The 25,523-nt window shown below is 44.3% G+C and overlaps 1 protein-coding gene across 5 annotated transcripts in view; it reads left to right on the top strand.

Moving 5' to 3' along the window:
- sec31a (SEC31 homolog A, COPII coat complex component) overlaps nt 1-6,877 on the top strand; it is a 28,651-nt gene extending 21,774 nt beyond the window's left edge. For 3 of the 5 annotated variants that reach the window (XM_080848015.1, XM_080848014.1, XM_080848011.1), the window contains 7 exons: nt 363-755; nt 1,069-1,104; nt 2,154-2,212; nt 3,057-3,281; nt 3,975-4,094; nt 4,494-4,565; nt 4,698-6,877. In XM_080848015.1, coding sequence (XP_080704141.1) covers nt 363-755; nt 1,069-1,104; nt 2,154-2,212; nt 3,057-3,281; nt 3,975-4,094; nt 4,494-4,565; nt 4,698-4,877 — 1,085 coding nt within the window. In that variant the 3' untranslated portion in view covers nt 4,878-6,877. The remainder of the gene's footprint in view (nt 1-362; nt 756-1,068; nt 1,105-2,153; nt 2,213-3,056; nt 3,282-3,974; nt 4,095-4,493; nt 4,566-4,697) is intronic. The other 2 variants (XM_080848012.1, XM_080848013.1) reach the window with 2 other exon arrangements.
- Nucleotides 6,878-25,523: the final 18,646 nt, after the last annotated feature.

Raw genomic sequence — 25,523 nt, 5'->3', positions numbered from 1 at the left:
TTTTTTAAACATTCTGCATTTATGTTTACAAAAGCCCCCTCACCTGTCAGTGCATGTATAATCAGAATTAGCATGTTAGCATGTGAACTGGCTCTGATCTGTGATATGTTCACATGTCTTGGAGTGTGTGTGTATGGGTGTGAATGTGTGTGTTTGCACATGTGTGTGTGTGTGTGTGTGCGTGTGTGTGTGTGTGTTTGCACATGTGGGTGTGTGTGTGTGGGGGGGGGGGTGCCTGTGTGTATGTGCCTCTGTGTGCTTGTGTGTGTGCCTGTGTGTGTGTGTGTGTGTTTGCATGTGTGTGATGTGTGATTTAACTGCATGTGACCACTCTGACTCTTCTCTCCATGTCTGCCCTGCAGTCTTTCCCCAGGCTCCTCCCTACAGTGCAGGGATGGACGCTCCAACCTTCTACAACCCTCTACACTACTCTTCAGCGCCATCTACTGCTGTTGCTGCTCCTCCTCTTCCTCACTCTTCCTCATCCTCCCCCTCCTACGCCCACCACTACATGCCCTCCGTTGCCCCCTACCCCCACAGCCCCGCGACGTACCCCTCCCAACCTCATCCTTCTCTTCCTCACTCTCTCCCTTCTCCTCCTGCGGCGTCCATCGCTCCGTCCTTCCCCTCTCCTCCGCCTGCCGCCTCTTCCTTCTTCTCTCCTTCTGCTCCTCTGGTGGGAGGACCCTCGTTTCAGCAGGGGGGGCTGGGCTCCCCCGTGTCTCACCTGCCCCCCCCGCCGCAAGGAACCTCAGGTACAGAGCAGCATGCCCAACTCGACAACCCAGCTCTGGTTCCTGCCTCTCAGACAACAGGTCCACAAGAGCATAGACACCTATAAACGCACATTTACATACAGACAAACTTACAAACACACACATACACACACACACACACACAGACACACACACACACACACACACAGACCATCCCTGCCATCTGTACACCCCACTATGATACTCCCATCACAGAGGAATAAGGTATAGATTCCTCTCAGATATGCATAGAAATGAGGTACAGATCCATCTTAAGCATGACACGGTAAAACTGATGGCGTTTTCTTCACAGGGTTGATGAGCCACAGTGAAAACAGTGACTCTGAAGGTGAATGTGTACATTCGCTTAAGATCACAAATCAAAAAATCAAATTCAATGTAAGAGCCGCCCAAATGCCGAAAACAAATTCCTGGCCTCTGGCTGCTGCAATGAAAAATGCTGCCAATTGATATTACCTGTGTGTACAGTGGAAACTGGAAAGGTTTAAATTGGCGCTGTGGGTGTATGCTACAGACTGAATCATAATGTTGGGAAATTTTTGCAGCCTGAACGTGGCTCACATCTCTGTGCTTTTCCAACCTCCGGCCTGTAGGACTGGCTGCTGGGCGATGATCTTGCTCAGGATCAAACTGCCCAGCTGACCTGCTGACTTACCAACCACAATCACAGATCCCATAGCAGCTATTGTCTCATGAAGTAGCTTAGTAGCTACTGTGGTGCTGCGTGGTTATATGGTCTGGATCAGTGGCTGCTGTAATGTGTGGTTATATAGTGGTCAGTAGCTACTGTGGTGCTGCGTGGTTATATGGTCTGGATCAGTGGCTGCTGTAATGTGTGGTTATATAGTGGTCAGTAGCTACTGTAATGCTGTGTGGTTATATAGTGGTCAGTGGCTGCTGGTTATATGGTGATCAGTAGATGCTTTAATGCTGCGTGGTTATATGGTCTGGATCAGTGGCTGCTGTAATGTGTGGTTATATATTGGTCAGTAGATGCTGTAATGCTTTGTGGTTATATGGTGGTCAGTAGATGCTTTAATGCTGTGTGGTTATAGGGTGTGGGTCAGCCTCGTTTTGGCTCCAGTTAGTCTTCAGTGTTGGTTTAGTTAAGCGCTCTTTGGCCTGTGCAAGTTAAATAGTTCTCTGGTCAGCTTCCACAAGCATAGCTGTTCTCCCATGGCCTTATGTAATTCTCTGTGATTATGGCTGCGCTGCTTGATACAGTCCTGCTGTGCATTGGTCCCGTCGATCACTCTCCAAGCAGAGATGCAGGGGCAGGGATGCCCACAGCGGTGCTTCTGGTCTCATGCAGCTTTTTGACCTTCGTCCTGTTGTACTGGAGTATTAATAGACTCTGTTTTGCCCCCCACTTCACAGAACCTCAGAATGGTTGGAATGACCCCCCAAACCTGGTCAGAGGTCCGAAGAAGAAGAAGGTGAGACTGCATGCCGCTGAATAGAAACATGACTGCAGACGTCTGAGCTGTCTCCTGGGCACTCAAAAGTTCCTGCTACAAGCCGAGCTTTACATCAACATAACATTTTCTTCCAATTTGCGTGAACTTGTGAAAACACAAGATCGCAACCTTCTGGAGGGACCTTTCTGTAATGTATGTATTTGGCTTGAGGCAATGAGTACACTCATTTTAACAATGTTTTCCCCAGTTTCCACCACAAATTCAGTCACTTTTGGCCACAACAAACCTTCACAAGTTCCTGGAGGTACTGATTACATGCACACATTACATACAGTTAAACAGAGCTATTGCAGAAGACCATGGCTGCCTCAAGCCAAGTTCATACATTACAGGGCGGTCCCTCCAGAATTTTGCAATCTTGTGTTTTCACAAGTTCACGCAAATTGGAAGATTTACCGCAATTGCAGATTTCTTGTATTACCACGATATTTCTGGAGAGAAAAAAGGTCATGGAATTTCTGCATTTTTTGCAATTAATTTTATTTAACTCAAAATCACGAATTTTAACCACAGTTTTCCGCAGTTCCCACTACAAATTCAGTCACTTTTGGCCACAATAATCACAGCAAACCCTCGCAAGATGCTGGAGGAACTGATAACATGCACACATTACAGTTAAACAGAGCTGAAGACAAGCATGACTGTGAGTCTGAGAGGTTCAAACAAAGCGGCAACTAGGTCACGCTGGACTCATGTGTGTGTCCTCAAGATCCACCTTTGACTGAATAGTTCTCTCATATTCTATCTTTGGTGTTCTCTCATGTTCCTCCTGTGGTTCTTTAACGTTCTTTTCTCTCTGCAGGTTTTAAATAACTACACCCCTCCTGCCCCCATCACCGCCCCCATCATGAGTCCTCTAGGGGAGCCCCAGGCCCCTGCGGCCCCCACTCAGCCCCCCCAGCCTGGCCTGCAGGCCCCCTACAACCCCCACATGCGCCCCACCATGGTGCCGGGGGCCGGCCCCCCCTCTATGCAACGCATGAATGTGGAGGGGGCACCTGGCGCCCCGACTGGAGAAATCATCCAGGTACTCCTATTGGACTGTATTCATATTAGCTGTGCATTTAGTCCATGTGACAACTGCAATACTTTAGCAATATAGTACGAGTGCGAGTGGGGTAGGTAAGGGATATTCCCACGGGTGGTGTACGGCCAAAGCCACGAGGTCGGATGCCGAGTGGCGCAGGTAACAACACCCCTCGGAATATCCCTTACCTACCCCACTCGCACGAGTACTATATTGCTTTTATAAAACAATTTTATGGTCAACCAATTGAAATTTCAACACGAAGTTATTGATTAAACAACTGCAACAAAAAATTGTTCCATTGTCAACGTCTTGCTTTCGAATTATAAGAACTTTGAATTAACGGTTATCATCAACGCGTTATAGAATGTTGCATCGCAGAGTGATTTATTATTAGCTGTGAAAAGTCCGAGTTGGGTTGTCCTGGGATATTCCAACTCCTGGAACGTTTCTTCGCCAATCAGAAACAGCTAAATAAGTCGATAGAACCCAATTGTTTTATAAATTACAGTTAGTTATAGAACTAATACCAGCATCTTTAACCTGAAGAAACAGCATACATGTTTTACTCAACACAAGGCATCTGACACACACACACACACACACACACACACACACACACACACACACACACACACACACACAAGGTCGGTTTGCTCAACTAACTCTTTGTTGTAACGGGTGTTTGGTTAGCCTGTGCAGACGCTGCCTGCGGAGAAGATCACTAAGAAGCCCATCCCGGAGGAGCACATGGTGCTCAAAATCACGTTTGAAGGACTCATCCAGAAATGCCTGGCCGCCGCTTCAGATCCAGTGAGTCTATACGCACGCATAGACTGCACACTCAGACTAGTTCTTTCACCTTCTGTCAAATACACTCTCTCTCTAACACATACACACACACATGCACTCTCTCTCTCTCTCTCTCTCGCTCTCTCTCTTGCTCTCTCTGTAACATACAAACAAATACACTCTCTCTCTCTCTTACACACACTCTTTGTCACTCACACACAGAGACATACACACTCTCTCTCTCTCTCTCACTCATTCTCACACACACACTCCACTTGTTGTAGACCAGATAGTGTTTGGTTTGGTTAGACTTTCCTCCTCCGTCCTCTAGAGTAGAGAGAGTGTTGGGTGGCTGTGCAGTAGGTTGAATAGTTGAGTGTCTGACCGCCTACCTGCTCTCATGTGCTCCCTCTGTTTCAGCAAACCAAGAGAAAGCTGGATGTCGCTAATAAACGCCTGGAGATGCTGTATGACAAGCTGAGGGAACAGAGTGTGAGTTCAACTAGTGTGTGTGTGCGTGTGTGTGTGCGTGTGTGTGGGTGCTGTGAGATGGTGTGTGTGTTTAGAAAGAAATATCTCCCTGTGGTGTGTGTGAGGCCTAAACTCCCTCCTGTCTCCCCTCAGCTCTCTCCACCAATCATGGGTGGGTTGCACAACATGGCACGCAGCATCGAGTCGCGGGCGTACACCGAAGGCCTCAACATCCACACACACATAGTCACCAGCAGCAACTTCAGTGAGATCTCCGGCTTCATGCCCATTCTCAAGGCGGTGCTCACAGAGGCCAACAAGCTTGGAGTCTGAGGGAGAGGAAACACAAACACACATACACACACATTTAGGTGCACACACATAGGCTTGCACATACATGCACACACACACACACACACTGACACACACACACAGTCGCTGCCACTCTTATCTTCCAGTGTTAAAGCAACTCTAGTCCAAGCCATGACTGTCCTGATCAGTATGGTGCCCAGATGTGGGGACGCGGGACCAAGTGTCATGAACATTTGCCAGTCTTACTATTCTTCACTGATCACACCTCTGATGTTTGTCTTCTCTTCCTGTTTGTTTCAAATGTTTAAGTTGTTTTCTGCTTTTATTCTGTAAATCATGTGAGAGCAGAGTGCAATGGGGTTACCCCAAGGAACCCGCAGAACTCACCTCACGGCTGGTGTTTACAGAACCCATCTTGTCGGAGTGGCATTCTTAGAACCCACCCAAACAGAATCCTACTGACTGTGTGTTCTAAACACGGTGGGATGTGTTCATGAGACTAGTCTGCTGAACTCCAGTCGTCTCCCTTTCTGGAGTCTGGAGTCTTGCCGGGTTCTTCTCGGGGCTAACCAGGACTGATCTAGTCGTTATCTAGCTCTCCTAAAGGTTTTATGAATGACTTTTACTATGGCAGAATGTTAGTCTGAAGAATGCAGCATGCTTTAAATGAAGTGGAAGACCCAATGAGTTTGTTCCTCACTCAGTCACCCTCTTGATGCCAAACCAGGGTGGCACTCCATAGTAAAAAATCTCGCCTTAAATATATATATATCGGTCAGTTAATCCTACTACAGATGCAGAGCTTTTAAACTTTGTGTATTGTAGTTCATGACGCAAGATTCAGCTTAGCTTTTCTTTCCCAGCTTTTTCCAACCAGTGGCATCATGATATGCAACAAAGATCCAAAACAAGCAAACATTTCCACAAATAGTATTTATTTTAAACGTTTTTAATTGAAGATTTGCAATGGCAGTAACACTTTTAATTATGAAAAAGAATTTCTGAGATCATGTTGTAGAGAAGGGCTGACCATTAAAAGATCCATGTGTTTTATTAGTCTCTCATCTCATCCCACCCTAAACGCTGGGCTTTGTGCTCCTCAAATCCCAGCCTGAAGAAGTCTTTATAGTGGCATTACGCATCCAGGGGTGTTCACCATGACGAGTTTGCAAAGGCTGAGGAGAATGAGCATGTGATTGGTCAAAGAAAGACTCATGGATTGGATGGATGGATGAATGGATATTTGTCTTTTGAATGTTGGGATCATTTTCAGGCTTGAAAATGTGGACACAAAGGGAATGTGTGTGTGTGTTTCTGTGACACTTCTCTGTGTTTAGTGATGTGTGTGTCTTGAATCTTCAGTGCATCATGGGCCATGGAGATTAAACATTTGCCTTCTTCAACTGAAACACTCTTTGCTGCAGAAAGATGCAACTTGTCACGTGAAAAGAGGACTCTCTGGCGAGTACTTACGCACAAGGATATCACATGGCATTTGGTTTTGGTTTCTGTCCTTCTGTGAGATCTCTTGAGATCGTCAGTCTGGCATAAACTTTTGGTCTCAGACGTTTATTATCATTTCTCCGCACACAGGTTGGAAAAGTAATTTGTTATCAGGAGTCTGTAATGTTATGTTTTTGAATCTATCAATAAATTCGTAATTATATAAACCGTGCGTCAAAGAAGAGCATTTTTTCCTTCATGAAGTAGTTCATGTGTGGAATTCTATTTTAACAAACAAATCGATGCGGAGACAATGCAAGTAAGTCAGCTTCTTTTATGTTTTTTTGATAGAAGGCCTCAGACGTTCAGATGTTCCGCCTAAACTAGCTATATCGTATCGTGTTGTCACATGATCAAACAGAGGCTTGACATTGGACAACAACATGCATATTACCCAGCAATCATTATTGAAAATCTGAATATGACGAAAATACCAAAGAAAATAAGAACTTTAGTAAAGGAAATAAGAACATTCATTTTATTGAATCATTTTAAATAGTTTCTATAGTGTATGTAAGATAGGCATATCATTCTGTGATGTATTGCTAATATTTTTCCCACAAATAATACCTACCATGATGGAGGTAAGTTTGCTTTTTGCAACTGAATATATAGAATTAGGCATTATTCGTTATAAAATAATAGTTCTTCTGTGAACACATCTGTATTGAGACGGCGAAATGGTGTTCTGAGATTTCTGTCAGATGCAGAGCTGAGGCGGGCCGCGGCTCACGTAAATGTAGATATAAATATGTCTATGTGCTACGGGCCCCCAAGACCCACGGGTCCAAGTACGACCGTCCCTGCTGCACCCCCTACGCCTCTGGGCCTACATTTAAAACATCACATCACAACAGAAAGCGCAACTATGTTATAAGGAACTTTAAATATAACCTTGAAAAGATGTTGGATGGTGACGGAACCACAGGGCTAAATTGCCACTGCTCGACTGAGACTATTTTCAAACAAAAACATTCCCTGAAATGTACACATACATGTACAATGTCTATGTCGGATCATTCTGGATAGACTAATGGTTAAGTCAACATTGAAACGGTAAGACAGTCATTTGTGCGTTTCTTGCTGGTCTCAGCTTGTTGCACAATTAAATTATTTTATTAAGTGACTGTAGTTCGTAGTGGCAAATTAAATACAGACGTTTTGCTGCTTGGATGTTCAAATACATGGTTTTAGTCTGTTGTAAGTTCACATACTAGTTTCCCCACTCACCTAAAGAAACTAATACGTCCAATGCAGCCTACAAAGCAGGCGTCATTTAGTTCTTTTTAAAACACTTCAAAAAGCAGTAAACTCCTGCATAAAATTACCGTTGTGCTGTATATTTATTTGTTGGAAGGACATTAGCCCACGCCCATTGAAGACCAACATGCAGCTACTGGAAATCATCGTCAACAATTAACTATCTGATGAAGATTCCGTACACACGCAGACGCACACACACACACACACACACACACACACACACACACACACACACACACACACACACACACACACACACACACACATTATTGGCCATTAGAATGCATATCCTGAGACCTGTGCAGGGCTTAAATCAACTGTTTCTGTGATGTTTATTTGAATGATTTTGTTGTAATGAAAAAGTCATGAATAAAAAAAAAACGTTATTGCAATAGTTTTGCAAAGCTTGTCGTATTGATCTCAACAGGGCATGGCGGTAAGAATGAAGTCCGTCAACATATCAGGCATTAGGCTACTTTGCATTCCACATGGCAATGCCTCGAGGAGTTTCACTAAGGTTAAAGTTTAAAATACAGCCCATATAAGAAAACACGTAGGGCAGCCATGTCAGCCACACACATACACAATACTACAAAACAGTAGTTACCTTTTAACTGCTATTCTGCATAGATCCATATAGGACTTCTATGAGATTGTTTAGGTGGCAAAATCTGATTTGTTTTCAATCTCATAGTTTCTCCTCAATTCTGTATTGGCCATTGTTTTGAATAAGAATGCATATCCTGAGACCTGTGCAGGCTTACATCAACAGTTTCTGTGATGTTCATATGAATGATTTTGTTGTAATTAAAAAAGTAATGAATAAATAATACATTATTGCAATAGTTAGTTATTAAAATAAATAAGTGATTGTGAATACATACATAATAATTATAAAATACATTAGATGTTGTTGATGAATACAGTTGTTCAGCGTAGAACTGAAGCTGAGTTAATAAATGTAGCTCACGCCATGAGATAATATAGCTCTCTAATGAGAACAGGCCAAACCGGTCTGCTTCAAAAGACAGGAGAGGTCGATAACCAAAACCATGATTTTTTTTAACGGTACAATAGTCTAAACCAGGGGTCTTCAACAGGGGGTCCGCGGACGTACTGCAGGGGGGTCGCGAAATCTTTGGTTGGTAAGACATTTTTTTTTAATATTTAAAAAAAAAAAAAAAATTAAACCAATTTTTTTTCCACAAATTTAAATGTCTTCCGAATCAGAATTGTATTTATTCCCTTTAAATTTACATTAACATAAATCCAACATATTGTAGCGAACGTATAAATTGACCGAGAAGACGTTATCTTTCAGTCCAATCCACACATTCAGCTACCCACAGGAGCTCTCTCAAGCTGAGCACCGGTTCACTCACAGCACCTTTCATGCAAATACGACAGCACAGGCACTAGCCAATCAGATCGCGTTTCTGCTCAAGTCTAAAGAGCACGAAGATCAAAAATATATCCATAGCTGGTCTTGTTTGTACCTATAAATTGTTTGCTTAGATTTAAAAAAATAAATAAAGAGAAATAGACACTGCACAAGGTCAAAAAACGTTAATTGTAACTGGGCCTCACTTGCCTATTTGTCATTGTGTGGGACAAAGTTAGCTTCCACTGAGGCCAGCTCATCAGGGCATGGTTCGCTGCCCATCCAAGGATGCTGATAGTGCTCTAATCACCTTACTCCCCATACCTCAATCTTATCGAGTGTTTTTTTTCTGCATGGAGGTGGATGGGAGTGTAAGGGATGGTTGCGGCATGCACGCCAATTCTACCCCTGTTGCATAGCAAGGGAGAACATCAGATGTGATGTTGATGAAAATCTGTGGCCAGACAGACATGAGCGCGACATGGCTTCTCTTGAATTCATCCTTTTTTCTGTTTGATACACATAGTATTCTGAAAAGAAAACATCTATTACAGTATCCATTCAGTGTCAAAGGACTAAGCCAAGATTGAAATATGCACATGTGGGGATAATTCTATGGTCCACTGCCATACTGACAAAACATCTAAATGTTTTGACCTGCAGTGTTTAAACAATGCCAAAGGTACTATTCATTTTGGGGGCACTGACTATTTGTATGAGAAAAGGAATTAGTTTTAACTGATGAGTTGCCTGTTTTGGGAGAGAAATTACCTTTTGCAGGTGTGCCATAGTGTTTTGATTAACCATCTAGCTTATTTTGGGGGCACTGACTGAGAAAATGATTTGGTTTTGAAGCTTAGGTTAACTGTTTTGGGTGAGATATGACCTTTTGAAGGTGATCTATGTAGTTGTGCTGAACCATATTGGCTATTTTGCCAAATGCACTAAGAGTTTACAGAATGTCATTAATGTTTCGTGAAAATACCCAAAGCAATGGAGAAAAACTGTTAAAATGCATCTTTCACTATTTGGCCTGTCTTTGTTATTTGTTAATGGCGGGTCAGCCTGGAAATTTCACTCTAGTTCGGCCTCCTATAACAACAGTACAGTTTGCTCCTGTAGGCACATTCTCAGTTATAATTTTTCTATGTTTTTGTACAAAAGGACAATTTGCTGCACCGAAACTGTAGTGGTCTATACTCTCACTTTGCAGTGCTCTACTTTATTTCACAAAAATTTGCTTTGTAGATCTTTTATAACAGTCTATGGGTGAAGTAGAATTAATCACTAGGGAGGGGATAAATTGTCTTCACTGGGAATAAAAAAAAAGCGAAGGCAGATGTTGACATATGTTGCAAGAAGAGAGCAGTTCATTTGCTAGCAAGATTGTCAGTGCCTACTGTTGCAGTTGATATTCCAAAGGTGTTAATTGTAAGTGGTGGTCTGTGCTCTGGCTTATCACAAATTAGTTTTCAGTGGTGCTATCTCCTGCTTAATTCCTAATGTAAACAAACATTTGCTGTCTAATGTTTAGTTTTGGGTATAAAGCAGCAGACATCATTTTGAGTTACAAGTAAAAACATTTTTTTAAACTATTATTGTTTTTGTACAGTGGCCTAAGTGAGAAAGGGAAGTTAGGCGACATATCATGGATTCTACACGCCATCAGATGCATGTAGTTATTGGCTTGCAAGTAAATATCGGTAATGTTGTAATACCACTTTTCTCCGCTGGGTGGGGGAGTCGTATTATAACTCAAATTAAAGAATACATCTGAAAGCATAGCCCTTAGAGCACACGATGCAATGTTTGTGATCGATACACTTAATTTCTTAGACATTTTAAGTACCTTCCATGAGATCTGACTCTTATAAACGTTTCTTTATATACTCGTACCTGATTGGTTGACGGGACACCTCGTGTAACGTCGCATCCAAAGTATGTTTTTTAAAGGATTAAACGTAGTGATCTAGGTACTTTCAAACGCTACAAGTAATACAATGAGCAGACAACAATATGTCAGACTTGCTCGCTAAGAAAAATTAAGTTGTTCTTGAACACTCTAATCGTGAAGATTACGACGGAGAATCCACTCCTTCTCTTGAAAAGTCGGCCGGCATCGCTTCTCGGCCTTTTGGCTAAGATTCGATCGCTCAGAGTGTCCCTAGATCCTTATCCTTGTGATACTGATCCTAAGCACTCTGAGTATATTGAACTTGTCCTAGCTGAACGGGATCGGGTCCTAGGCAGTTGGCCTTGGTCCTCGAGCATTGGGGCTCATCTCGTCGAAAGAACATCTACGACCCAGCAGGTAAGCGCAATTTTTATTCTTCTTTGTCTGGTTTTTAAAGTTTTAGTGTGTTTTAGTATTTATCTATTTATTGTTTTAGTTATTTATTGGCTAGTTTTTAGTTGTTTTAGCAGTTAGCCTCACTGGTGGTGTCTCCACCATGTCGGCTGCCAGTGCCGGCATGCGGAGGCACCACAGTGTGCGCTTCGTTTTTAAGGAGGTGGAGGGCAAGCTCCTGGGGATGTCACGTTTGGACTTCTCCAGGAGGCTAATCCAGGGAGCCCTCCATTTTAAACCTACTGACCTGAATTGTTTGGTGACTCTGCCCTATAGCAAGGGATTCGATGTTAGCTTCCGCTCGGCTATACATTTGACACAGTTTTGGGCTAACTTTGAAGAGGCTAGGAGCCAGTTTTCCATGTTCACTGTGGAAAAGCTTACGGACAATTCACAAAAAGTGGTGATTGTCAGTATGTTCAATGAAACAGTGACTGGAGATGACATTGCTACATGGCTGGCTAGATATTGCACCGTGCGGTCACAACCTATCAAGGTTTATGATGAGGACGGCATATGGAACTGCTCGTGGCGAGTTCCCATTAAACAATGGGAAGACCCGAGCAGTTACCTTGGCCTGAGACATATTCCGTCAATGATAGTGTTGGGCCAAAATAGGGGCTACATCTTTTATCAAGGAATGCCCAAACTTTGCCGCAAGTGTGGCAAAGATGGGCACCTAGCCCAAGCATGTAAGGAAATCGTATGTGGAAAATGTAGACTAATTGGGCACGCTTATGACCAGTGTCCCAATGGCAGACAGTGCAACCTCTGTGGAAAGTATGACCATCTTTTCAGAGACTGCCCTGATAGCTATGCCAACAAGATGAAAACCACCAAAAAGCCACCTGGGCCGCATGGTCCGGAGGCCACTGAAATGGCCGCCGAGCCGCAAGGCCCGGAGGTCACCAAAATGGCCGACGGGCCACATGGCCCAGAACAAGAGAAGGAGAAGGAAGTGGTGGTGGAGGCGGACCCTGAGGTTTTGGAGGGAGGTGAAAACCTCCAGTCGGCCTCGGGGTCTGGCCAAGAGGTGGGGGGCGGAGCTAGCATCAGGGCAGAGTCACAGCAGGTCCTGGAGGCCACCCCCGAAGCAGTAGTACAGGAGGAGGCGGACCAGGTGGAAATGGTGGAGGAGGAGGAGGAGTTGGTGGAGGAGGAGGAGGAGTCGGTGGGGGAGGAGTCATCTGAGTCTGCTCCCTCTATGACTACTGTGGACCTCTTTGGGGGGGCCTCCAGCGGGAGTGAAGAGTCCCTCTCACTCCCAAATGCGCAGTCATCGAAAAGGCCCTTGGAGTCTCCTCCTGCCCCTGGGCAGGAGAAGAGGCATCGACAGCAGCGGCCGAGTAGTTCCTCAGTGGAAGACTCGAGCCGTCTGGTAGCCGATGAAGCTCCACCCTTTGAGGAGTCCTTTTCGCTTTCCGATGCGCTAAGAGTGTCAACGCCTCAAAAGCCCTCGCAAGAGATCATCTCTGTGAGGGCTGAGGCAGGAGACACCTGCAAACCTCCAGACCCTAGACCAGTGGTGGTCAAGGAGGAGCAGGTGTCACAGGAGATCTTGTGATCTCTTTAGTTTTAAATGTACCTCTGTAAAATGTATTGTGTTCTTTTAAAAATGTGTGTGTTTTAAAACCATAACTGCTCATGGCCCTCACAATCTCATCAATCAATGTTAGAAGTGTGAGAACGCCCATTAGAGCACAGAGTGTCTTATCCCTTTTAAATAACATAAAGTCTGATGTGTTTTTATTACAAGAGTGTGCCTTGCCGTTTTTAAAAACATATAGAGATTGGGAGCAGCGTTGGGCTGCCGGTCCCTCTCTCTGGAGCGGCTCGCACTACAGCCGAGCCGACGGTGTTGCCATTTTAATTAAAAACCCTCACATCTTGGTGAAGGGCAGCACAGTGGTGAGGGAAGGGCGGGCACTTTTAGCACATTTGACTTTTTTAGGAAGGGATTTTAACATTTTAAATGTTTATGGTTTTAATGATAAAAATAAAAGACACACACTTTTAGAAGACCTGCAGCCCCACATGCTAGGGAGGGCTCCCCTAGTACTTGGAGGGGATTTTAACTGTGTTTTAGGTAAAAAAGATAGAAAGAATGTAGGGGAGGATTTTAAATTAGATAAAACATCAGTTGTGCTGCAGGGTTTAGTCAGGGATTTTAAATTAGAAGACTGCTACAGAAAAATGCATCCCAGGGAGGAGGGCTTCACCTGGTTTAGTGGTGATGGTACCAGAGCCTCCCGAATTGACTATATTTTTACAAGAGACTGTGCACCGACTGATGCTACATTAACCCCCCTGTACTTTTCTGACCACACCCTTCTCTCCTGCACCCTGTCTTTCCCCACTGATGTGACAATAGGGGGAGGGCTCTGGAGGCTAAACTGCTCCCTACTACAAGATCGGGAGGTAGCGGAGAGCTACAGGGAGCAGTACGGCCTCTGGCAGACCCTCCAAGACTGCTACGAAACACGAGCACAGTGGTGGGAGATGGTGAAGGGACGGACCAAGACTTTTTTTAGGAACGTAGGCAAAAAGAAAAAAGAAAAAGAAAGGAGGCACATGATGGGGCTGCAGAAACGTTTACAGAGATATTTTAACCTTTTAAAAAATGGTTTGGATTTTTCTAACGAAATAAAAGATATTAAAAAAGAAATTGCCAGTTTTAAAGAGGAACAAAGCAAAGCTTTTTTAAAACAAAGCCGGGAGAGAGAAATTGAGGAAGGCGAAAAATGCACAAGGTACTTTTTTAAAAAGATATTAGCCAGGGGAGGAGGGATGGTTAAATTACAAGAAGAAGGGAGGGTTGAAACCAAGAATGAAGGGATTTTAAACATTGTAGAAGGCTTTTATCAAGAATTATTTAAAGAAAAGAAAGTGCATTTTAAAGAAAAAGAAGAGGTGTTGAGTTTTTTAGACAAAACTATAGACAGTCATGACATTTTAACAAAGGACTTTACCTTTTTAGAATTGTCTAATGTTTTAAAAGGTTTTAAACAAGGGAAAGCCCCGGGAGAGGATGGCCTCCCCGTGGAGTATTATAGAACCTTTTATGACATTTTAAACACAGACCTTTTGACTGTTTTTAATGAATTTGAAAGACTCGACCGACTACCCGACAGCTTTAGATTAGGGACAGTTTGCTTGTTGTTTAAGAAAGGTGACCGGACAGACTTAGCAAACTGGAGACCGATCACGCTTTTAAACACAGATTGTAAACTTTTTAGTAAACTTTTAGCTTCACGCATGTCGACTGTTTTAGAGGACGTGATCCACCCGGATCAAACCTGCGCCGTCCCTGGAAGGAAGATCACGGACACCCTAGTGCTGGTCCGAGACGCCATCTGTTTTGCGAGAGACAGAAATATTCGGCTTTTAGTTCTAAATTTAGATTTTGAGAAAGCTTTTGATCGGGTCTCGCACCAGTACCTGTTTCAGGTACTGCAAAAGATGGGTTTCCCAGGGAGGTTTGTTAAGTGGGTGGGACTGCTATATCAGGACATCAGCAGCAGAATAATTGTTAATGGGCACCTTACCAAAGCGATAAGTGTTCGCTCTGGCGTCCGCCAGGGGTGTCCGTTATCTCCACTCCTTTGCATGCATTGAACCGTTGGCGCAGATTTTGAGAAGGGATAAATGGATCAAAGGACTGGACTTGCCAGGTGGACTGACAGCGACTTGTACTCTTTACATGGACGACGTGACCCTTTTATGTTGTGACTTTTTATCGGTCCAAAGAGCACTTGACTTGACTGACTGGTACGGAAGGGCCTCGGGCGCTAAGCTCAACAGGAGCAAGTCCGAGGCCCAGCTCTTTGGACCGTGGGGTGACGTAAGACCAAATTTGGAGGTAGCTTTTAAAATCACTGACATCAAGATTTTAGGTTTGAAATTTGACAATGAGGGTGGTGGACGGGGCAACTGGACGGACATGCTAGGGAAATTTAGACAGAGACTGGGATTTTGGGGACTAAGACAAATGACAATTGAGGGCAAAGTTTTAATTATTAAAGCTGTTGTTTTACCCTTGCTTTTACTCTTGTGTTCTGTTTTTAGTCCCCCTCGTTTTTTCCTTTTAGGTCTGGAGAGGGCGGTATTTTATTTCGTGTGGGGGTCCAAGTGGGAGAGACTCCGCCGTGAAACAGTGAAAAAAAGACCAGAGAACGGCGGGAAGGGCCTCCCAGACCCCCACCTGTTTTTAGGAAGCAAATATACCGCCCTCCACATAAGGTATGCTACGACCCCATCCACAACCAGCAAAACAGCGGCCATGGCGAGATTTTGGATGGGGTCGTATCTTCGGAAACTGAAGATTTTAAAACCAGACCTAAGGACCCCAGTCTCTTTTACCCTACCCCAAAGTTATGTTTTTATTAAAAAGTTTTTAGAAATGCATTGTTTGGAAAAAGAAGAATTGAAGGTTTTAACTAATGGTAGGCTGCTTGTCTCCCTTGTGCAGGACCGGGAGAAGGTGAGCCCCGTTCCTGGCCTCACAACACGTGGGGCCCAACAGGTTTGGAGGAACGTGGCCCAGCCCGCCCTCCAGAACAAACAGAAGGAGCTGTCGTGGATGGCGGCCCACGAGATCCTCCCGGTCAGGGCCGTGATGCACTCCCGGGGCATGGCAAAGAACCCCATCTGCCCACGGTCCGGGTGCGGAAAACCGGAGACCGTGAGGCACGTGTTCTGGGAGTGCAGTGTGGCAGAGGACCTGTGGGCCGTGACCGGCCCCCTGACAAGCCCGAGCCTGCCGGCGGGGGAGGTCCACCCCCTGGAGTACCGGGAAGCGGTACATGGGGTGGGTCAGAGGCTGCAGAGGCTCCCAGCCGTGGATTTTGCTGCGCTCTGGCTCACCCTAAACAGGGTGAAGACCGCATTGTGGACCTCCAGAAACCTGCTGGTGGGGAAGCGTGTGACGGTGCCCCTCCACGCGCTCGAGCGGCTGGTAACATCTGCGCGGCAGGAGGCACCGCACACCGCCAATCGGAGGGGGTCGGGGTCCCACGCAGGGAACCAGTTACAGATATATCGGCAGACATTTCCATATAGTCATAAAAGTTAGCCTGCTTCTGGGCAACATTAGTATTCGCTGCTAATACCCTTGTTGATGTGAGAGTTGGCCGGCTTTTCTCTCTCAGACAAAGTTTGGGGTAATAACTTGTTAAAAAAAGGAATTCATGACAATATTTTTGAAAATGTGTGTAGTTTCCATGTATTTCACATGGCCATGTTTAACAGAGGAGTGGGACCGCTACTAGTTCCTGTTGTCACTTTGAGGCTGGTTATATTGCACGTGTTGTGGAAGGCATCATGGATAAGCAGCAGCACCAGCCAGAACAGACAGGGATGTTATTATAGGAGGTGCAGCAAGTGCTTCTCAGCTGGTGGGGAGTCGGGGCCTGTAACCGTGCCCAGAGATGAACATACGTATCTCGCCAGCCCCTCCAATAGCTTCTGCCGCACAGTTATGCTTGTGTTCAAAGACTAACTGTTCCTGAACTTAGGAAATGTCTAATGTTATATCCTGTTTAAAAGGCAAACTTATCTCCGTCATGGTGTATAATGTTTTTGGGAAAAGTAGCAATTTATAACAAAATCATATGCTTATCGTACATAGAAACTTTCAAAAAACTATGCAATGAAATGAATACGTTTTTATTTTCTTTGGTGTTTTTGTGATAAGCATTGATGCTGTGTAATATGTATGTTGTTGTCCAATGTGTCAAGTCTCTATTTGATCATGTGACAATACAATACGCTAAAGTTAAACCAATTCGAAGGTCACGGCAATTTAGTAACTATTGTTCATTGAGCACAGCACAACCTTACTCGTAACAATGCCTTTTAAGCATAAGAGTGGAAGTAGAAAAGGCCAGAGAAAAAAAAACAGGAGAAGAAGGCGGCAAACGCCTAAATTAGATTATTTTGGCTGTTTAAATAGCCCGTCAACTAGTCGCCAGCCCACGGAGTCTGCCACAGACAACCCCCCTGCTAGCAGCGGTGCAGCAGTTCAGCTGGGATCAGCATCGCTGCCCTCAGTGGTGTGTCAGCAACCATGCAACAGGTAACCTACGGCTATTGTGATAGATATACATTTCAAGACAAGTTATAGCCTACATACATTATGGTAGGGCAGGATTACTAGGCTACAAGTTGGGAAAATAGTGCTATTATCATTACTTTCTAACAATTTTTACGGTAAGAGAGGTTCTCGCTGAGAGCCAAAGAAGACTTAGTTAATTGTGTACACACCCATCGCACCTGCACCCATCACATCTTTGATTAGCGTTTTATTTAGACGCGGGTGCTGAGGTAGCGTTCACTAGGGGGGCCGTCATAATATCTTGCACCTGGGCCCGTCGTTACTACGTTACGCCACTGAGAACAGAATAGAAGACCGACAAAGTCAAAGACCTGTCTTGCCTGTGGACAGCCCTCGATAAGTCTTGAAATGAGAGTAATGAAAGAGCTATTATTGCTCTATTGTGGTTCAGATATGAGAAATCTCACATGCCAAGAGGTGGAGTGGAAAAGGCGACTACCACTGGATGGACAGGTGAGAATAGCCAACTTCTCTTTTCAAAGTCATTCACACTGGCAATACTATTTCTAATTAGCACAATCAGTTTGTTAAAAAAAAATCAAGTCTTAATTCTTCTGTATCTTTGTGCCTTAAGGATTGCTGTGCTCCGTTTCAAGATCCCGGACTGCATCCCTGCTGAGCATTTGCACTGGGATGCCTGAAAGACTACTCCTTCTGTGGTTGCTGGAGCCAACTATGGACTGCTGGCAAACACCCTCACGGTCACATTACAGCACCAACATCGTGAATCTGGACTTCTTCCACTGCTTGAGGCGTTTTTCACGGGAGTGCCAGCACTTTCTGCCAGCTCCTCTCCGCTGCTTTCTCTGTGGTGTATCAGGAGGACTTAAAGAGGCTCCAGGACACCTATGAGTTCTGTGGTATCCATCCGGCTAATCCCACCAAACAACATTCCATGAGCACTGTAGGACCAAGATACCACAACCCACAGAGCTGCTGGACAGAGTGGAGAAAGTCCTGAAACATTTTCACTTAGCTACGGACCCCAACAATGTCCCACTCTTGAAGCCATCTATGCTGAAGTTATGGTGCATACAGAGAGTGCACATTCTCCATGGTTGCTTCAGTGTCCCTGAACTCTCAGAGGGTATAATGTACCGGTACAGGGGCGGAGTGGGACACAAAAATCCACCGGGACAATTCTGACTGCACCGGCCCACCACCGGCCCATAACGTGCCCACAACGTGCCCACAACTGGCCCAACCCGCATCCCCTCCACCTCCCATATATCAACTACAGAAACAAACGGGCGGCTTTTGATCATTATTGTTAGATTTATAGTTGATGTGTGGGTGACAGACATGACAGTGACAGTGTATTTGTATATACTTATGGAAATACGGAACAAATCGCGTCCCGTATTGGCTCAAATGTTATGCTAATTCGCAACAATGTGTCATGTCAACTCACTCGCACCTAGTTGACGGCTGGTTGAATAAATCCGTAATTCTTGTACATTTTGATGCACTTTCCTCCAGCATCCGCCTCTTTTTCAGTCTGGCCTTTTTGCCCCCTCCTTTCTCCTTTCTCTTATGTCCCTCCATCAGGCCCGCTTCACCTGCTATCTCTCCCTGATAGCCGCTAATTTATCTCCCTAGGTTCACTTGATAAAGGCAGAACGATACGCATTTCCCATGATGCTTTGCACCGACTATTCTACATTCAACAAAAAAAAAACGAATTAAATCGCTGGCCAATTTATATTTGTGGTCATGAAAGTAATGGAGCGTCTGAATAAAAAGAATTACATCAATATAGGAGGCTAAACATAAATCAGAAGGTTGGATTGATGGGAGTGAGTTTGACACACACCATAGGTGTGATGTACAGAGACAAATAGTGCTATAAATAGTGGTTGGACTGCTTAATATTGTAACTTTCGGAGAATTTAGAGATTTTCCCGGGACCAGGATTTGACGTATATTCAAATGGGCCGCTCATGAATTTGATGCGACGGCTGCGAAGGCCGGCCTGCAGGCTGGTTCTCGAGAGATTATTGGCCTACCGGCCGACCGGGAAAAATCCCGGTGCTCCCGATGGCCACTCCGCCCCTGTACCGGTATGGTGGAACTTTTCAGCTGAACCATGTACCTGGTGAAGGAGCCAAAGTTCCGATATGGATCCCTGTCAGAGGTACATCACAGCAGGAAGGGTACCATTTCCACCAAGCCCAGTGGATCAGGGGGATGGAGAGAGGTTTGGCCTAGAGAACCAGGAGCCAGGCTGCTGTCCAGTCCATCTGGATTGGGACAAACATGGAACACAAAAGAGAGATGAACCTGCTGCTTTTGTGCTTCCGTCCAGTGTGCAGGCAACCGGTCCTGCCCAAGACCCTCGAGCCGGACACCGCTCTCTGGCACACGATCCCCTGGACCAACACCCTCCTCCAGCTGGACACCGTCGCCTGGCACACCTTCCCCTGGACCAGCACCCTCCTCCAGCTGGACACTGTCGCCTGGCACACCATCCGTTGGCCATCCGCTCTCTGCACGTGCACCTCTTAAGCAGAAGATGCCGACAGACGACCACCAGGAACCTCCCGCAGCAATGAGTAAGTTAACATAAAGTTTTGGGCGTACATATTTGCATTATATCGAAATGTTATCACATGATTAACTCAGAAACTTGAATTGCTTTATTGTGTTCCAGAACTCTCATATGCCCTGGATGGGTTTTTGTGTTAGACCACACACGCTGGATGGCACCAATGAAAAATGCTGTTGACGGCTTGCTGCAGAAATACCATGGGGAGAAGGACATGCTAAAGCTTGTGGATCAAGATTATGCAGACATGGTCCATCGGTCTGCCACCGATCCCAACAGTTTACTGCACCCCACAACCAGGCTACACATATCCCGCTACGTGAAGCACCTGGCAAAACTCATTAACACCAGTTCATCTTTGAACACAAGCCAGGAAACCCTTTTGCTGACGCAACCGCTGTGGCACTCTTAACAGTGGGGAGTGAGAGGGTGACTGTTCCTGTGGTCACTATTGGGCAGGCTAGTAATAATCCACCTCCACCTGCCTCTGCCTTGTCCACACCTCTGCCATAAGAATAGAGCAAATTGTGGAGGGCATCTTGGAGGAGCAGCCACAGCAGCCACAGCAGCCACAGCAGCAGCAGCAGCAACAAAAGAGAAGGCAGACAAAGACCTGTCGTGCCTGTGGACGGGCCAAGTCTTATTATGAGACTGATGGATCCTCCATCCACTTATTTTACCAGCAAGGGCCTGTGCGCTATTTTTTATTGTTCTAGATTCTAGAAATTCCTGGTTGCTTTGGTGATCTGTTAATCTGTGGCTTCTGCCTCTCCAATGCAGCGGAGAAGCTTGCCAGGTACAACTCTCATGGCCTTGAGTGCAGATACCTTCCCCTTTCCAACACGATATGAGGTGGTATCACATCCTGAAAGAGCATGCATGGCCAGAATGGAACTGCAATGGTCACCCAGGTTCTTTGCAGTTGCATTCATGCTGAGAACAGTGCCATTTCATTGTTCCATCTGTAGGTTAGTTGTGATACCAGCCCTCCAACACCAATAAACCAGAAGCACAAAGACATCTTTGCCATCACTAAGAATGCGAAGAGTTGAAGCCCCATGTCTGACAGCATCTAACATGTAAGATACAGTATAACTGATATATCAGCCTCATCATGAGTGTCAATGCTGTCAGCTTTACTGACCATCACAATCTTACTTCCTACATTTAAAGTACACAGGAGTTTGCTCAGCCGTTGCTTGTTGTGCTTGTTTTTCAAAACTTTGTCTCCACGAGGTAGAGGTGTAGTCAATGAGGGCTTGTACTCTGTGGAGCTCTCCCCTGCTCTTCTTTGTCTCTCATGGTCCTTGGCAGACACCTGCAAAATATTTGTCAAAGATGACTAATGTTTGGGTGTTGTAACAACTAAGCCGATGTCCCATGCTGGCTGCAAGATCTGCCACTGTCCCAGATGATGGCCAAACCACGTGATAAATGAGCTGAGATGCATCCACAATGACAACATCTGGTGGCTGGGGATTGCAAACTGGAATTTCAAGCTGCTGGACAAGCACTGACTTATTGCCCTTTCGGACACATCCATTGTCATCAATGATTGACAAGGGGACTGGACTAAGCTCATATTTGAAGAGAGAAGAGAGCTCCATTTTTCTCTGGCCTCCCACCACCAACAAACGAGCAAATAATGACTCAAGGTCACAAACTTCTGGAACTTCGTAGTCACTACCTTGTGAGAGATGGGTGCATTAAATGCCTCCGGAAGTGATGAAGAAAACTTTGTACACATAGCCTGGCCAATCTTCAGTGCATCCTGCACATTAACCTTTTCATCAGCCACCTCTCCATTTTTGATGTGGTAGAGCAAAGTGCTCTCTGTCTTGAGTGGATTTGTGTTTTCCCATAGCATCCTCACAATTCTAGAGCAGTCCTCAGCATCCAACTCCCATCGTGCTTCTCCGTCCTCTTTGTGTCTGTTGGACAGAGTCTTCTCTGATGCTACTTTATCACTATGCATGTCATCCAATGACCGAGAAAGATGCCAAATGCCAAATGATTGGATCCAAACTGCAACCTGTTCAATGTTGGTTGAAATACCCTTCATGCCCCCTGCTCCCTTCCCTTGCCTGATGCATGTCTGCTCCCCAAACATATCTGCACTCACTGCAGGTGCACCATCTGAATGGCGGCACACATGACTTCCGGAAAGAAGGTCATCTTTTGCAATGGAAGGAAGGTGCTGCATTTCACGTATATGCCAAGTTATCCATCTAGCATAGTTGTGATGACCAGCAGCAAAAACATAGGGTAGCATCTCTTCAAGGCAGTGTTGTTGCAGCAACCAGTCACCCTCCCTCTCTGCTGGCCAGAATCTATGTGCAATTGTTTGCATAAAAACATGACCGTACCTCAAAAATTTTAACAAATTTAGGTTATCAACATTCAAACCAAAGAAAAGTAGCAATTGTGATTCTGAAATGTGAGTTTATTGTGTTCACCATGAAAATAACCTTAAATTTCATCCGAAATGTATCAGAAACTTGTCTAAATGTATCCAAAATTGTTATAAATTTACCATTTTGATGTCTTAAAGTGCCAGAATTGAATTCAGTATCCTCTCAAACCTCTAAAAAGACTCCAATATTGTAGGAATTGGTCACACAGTGCAAAATCTGGTGTTAATCTGACGATTCAGCTAATTATGCTAATTATGCAAATTGCTCAACATATGAAAGTTAGCATCCGGCAGTTTCTGTATACTGGGGACCCATACTTCACATTTCTGCAATAAAACTTTGCTATACTTAACATTTCCGGGTTCACAATGGGGCTCTATGGGCTGGCTACTAGAGTAATACGTTTGCCTGAAATAAAAGTTTGCCACAGCGTCAAAAGGTAGTAGTGGCCAAAATAATATTACATCCGTAGTGGTTTGGCATTACCATTGTGAATGAATGGGAAACTGTTTAGAGCTGTTTAGCTAAACTGATTTGTGTAACAGCGAAGATCATTCTTTGGTATTCTTTGTCCACTGTGCCAATCCTCGTTAGTATAGTGGATAGTATCCCGCCTGTCACCGGGGTTCAATTCCCCGACGGGGAGGTCACATTTTCGCCTTCCGTTTGGATTTCATATTTCAGCATATTTGAAAAGACATCCCAATTTGGCCCTGAATTCGGAATTCGGCTCCTGAATTGCAGCGATTTAAATGCATGGGAGAGAGCATTTGTTTGTTGCCTTATCGTCAACTCAGTACTGTAACTATTTTCTGAGACATGTCGACCCAGGGACCCGTGGTTTCTTATTCCGTCCATGGTTGAGGAGTAAATATTAGCAGGGAGGAGAGAATCAAGACACACTGACAAGTATATAATACAGGTTTTACCTCACCGAGACGTGTTCCTACTCCTCCCCTTGTGTTATTATATCAGAGTGGGATTGACAATCCCCACTAGTTCTTCGTCTAAAAGAGAAATCTTAAACCCTATTTTACCACCCATTACGCCGCTGTTCAGAGTTGATCTGCGATAAGACATGGATTTGTGTCTACTGCTATAAATACGCTTGAAAAGAAAAACTTGTCTTCGTCATGGTTGGTATTTTTTGTTGGGGAAAATAACAAAATAATATACTTATATAAACTATTAAAAAACTATGCAATTAAATTAATACGTTCTTATGTTCTTTGGTATTTTTGTCATATTTAGATTTGCAATGATGAATGCTGGGTAATATGTATGTTGTTGTCCAATGTCAAGTCTTTATTTGATCATGTGACGATACAATACGCTATAGCTCAGAGGTCTTCAACAGGGTCCGCGGAGGTACTGCAGGGGGGGTCGCGAAATACTTGGTTGATAAGATTTTTTTTTCCTATTTCTAAAAAAAAATTTAAAAAATGGATCGAGAAGACGTTATCTTTCAGTCCAATGCTCACATTCAGCTACCCACAGGAGCTTTCTCAAGCTGGGCACCGGTTCACTCACAGCACCTTTCATGCAAAAGTCTAAAGAGCGCGAAGATCAAAAATAAAAGATGGCGAACCAAACTCTGTAGCTGGTTTGTACCTATACGTTGTTAGTTTTAAATGTTTTTTGCTTAGATTAAAAAAAAAATACAGAGAAATAGACACTGTACAAGGTTAAAAAACCTTAATTGTAACTGAAAAATAAGTCTGAGAGGATTTGCGAGGTATGTACCCCCTATCTAATGTAAGCATGCTACTACCTACAAGGTTCACAACTTGCTAGCGGTGTGATTGGTTTGTTGACCTGTCAATCTCACTATAACGTCTCTGTTGTCAACACAACCCCATGCGCCAGACTCCTCCTCCGTCATTCGTTGGATCGTGTCAGTCAGGAGTTATTGAAAAGAAAATACATCTCACTAAAATTCATTGTTCAAAATGTTTAAGTTAAATTCAATGTTAGCAAAGTTAATGAATATATTAACCTTTGTATTATTTGAATAGCTTAGTATTGAATGCACAATAACAGGGTAGCTATGTGGCACTAGGCCCAGTATATAAACTTAATTTTATGCAATTTATATAGTAGGGGGTCCCTGCTCATCTCGCCATCAGTTTGGGTTTAGCTAGCTATAGCTAGTGAATCAAGTTGGAAGGTCAATACAAGCAAGTGTAGAATTGAGCACAGCACACCTGCAAGCGTAACAATGCGTTTTTAGCATAGGCTACAAGTGGCTGTAGGAAAAGGCAAGAGAAAAAAGGTGGAGGTGGCAAAGCTGCCTAAATTGGATCATTTTGGCCTTTTAACAAACAGTCGGCAGCCCAAGGAAAATCTGGGGGAAAAAATGTGGGCCAAAATGAATTAAGCTAAACTGTTGACTTTTAAAGGGTTCCGTAGTTTTTTATATTATTGGTCTTTTTTTGTATTGCTCTTTTTGTCATGGGCCAACATCTGAAACAGCACATCACAATGGAAAGCGCAGCTTTGTTACCACTCCGCTCTAAATATAACCTTGGAAATATGTTGTATGATGATGGAACCACATGGGTGGGGCTTAATCTCCAAATTTAAAACATAAGGTCTGTTAACCTGCAACACTGTTCGGCTGAGACTTTTCCACCCAACAAAAACATTCTCTGAAACGTTTTGCGATGTGTGTTGCGGTGAAAAGCTGTAATAATTCAGACCAGTATAGGTGCAGGCAAAAGCAATTGCGCCCTGGATAACCTGAAAGTAACATCCTGAATATAGGCTATCATACAAAAATGATCTTTAAAATCCAAGCATAGTCAAAAGGTCAGTAGGGCAATATATGAAATGCATGCATTGGACATGCCCATTCCTGCTATCAAGAAGGTAGACCTAAATACAAGTTTAAGTCCTGTCCGAGATATATTATGTAGGAATCTGTCTGTGTTGGGTCAGGCTAGATAGACTCAGGGCAACATCCACATTGAAACGGTAATAGGGAAATGTGTGCTTTCATGGCCGGTCTCAGCTTGTTGCACAGTTCAAATGATAGTAGATGTATCATAGTAGGCTAGATAGTAGATGGGTTTGAGATAGTAGATGGGTTTGTATTGGCAAATT

Source organism: Sprattus sprattus (genome assembly GCF_963457725.1).
Source record: "Sprattus sprattus genome assembly, chromosome: 11".
Taxonomy (NCBI): Eukaryota; Metazoa; Chordata; class Actinopteri; order Clupeiformes; family Clupeidae; genus Sprattus; species Sprattus sprattus.
Note: the sequence above shows the minus strand (reverse complement) of the source record. Positions and strands in the feature narration are given on the sequence as shown.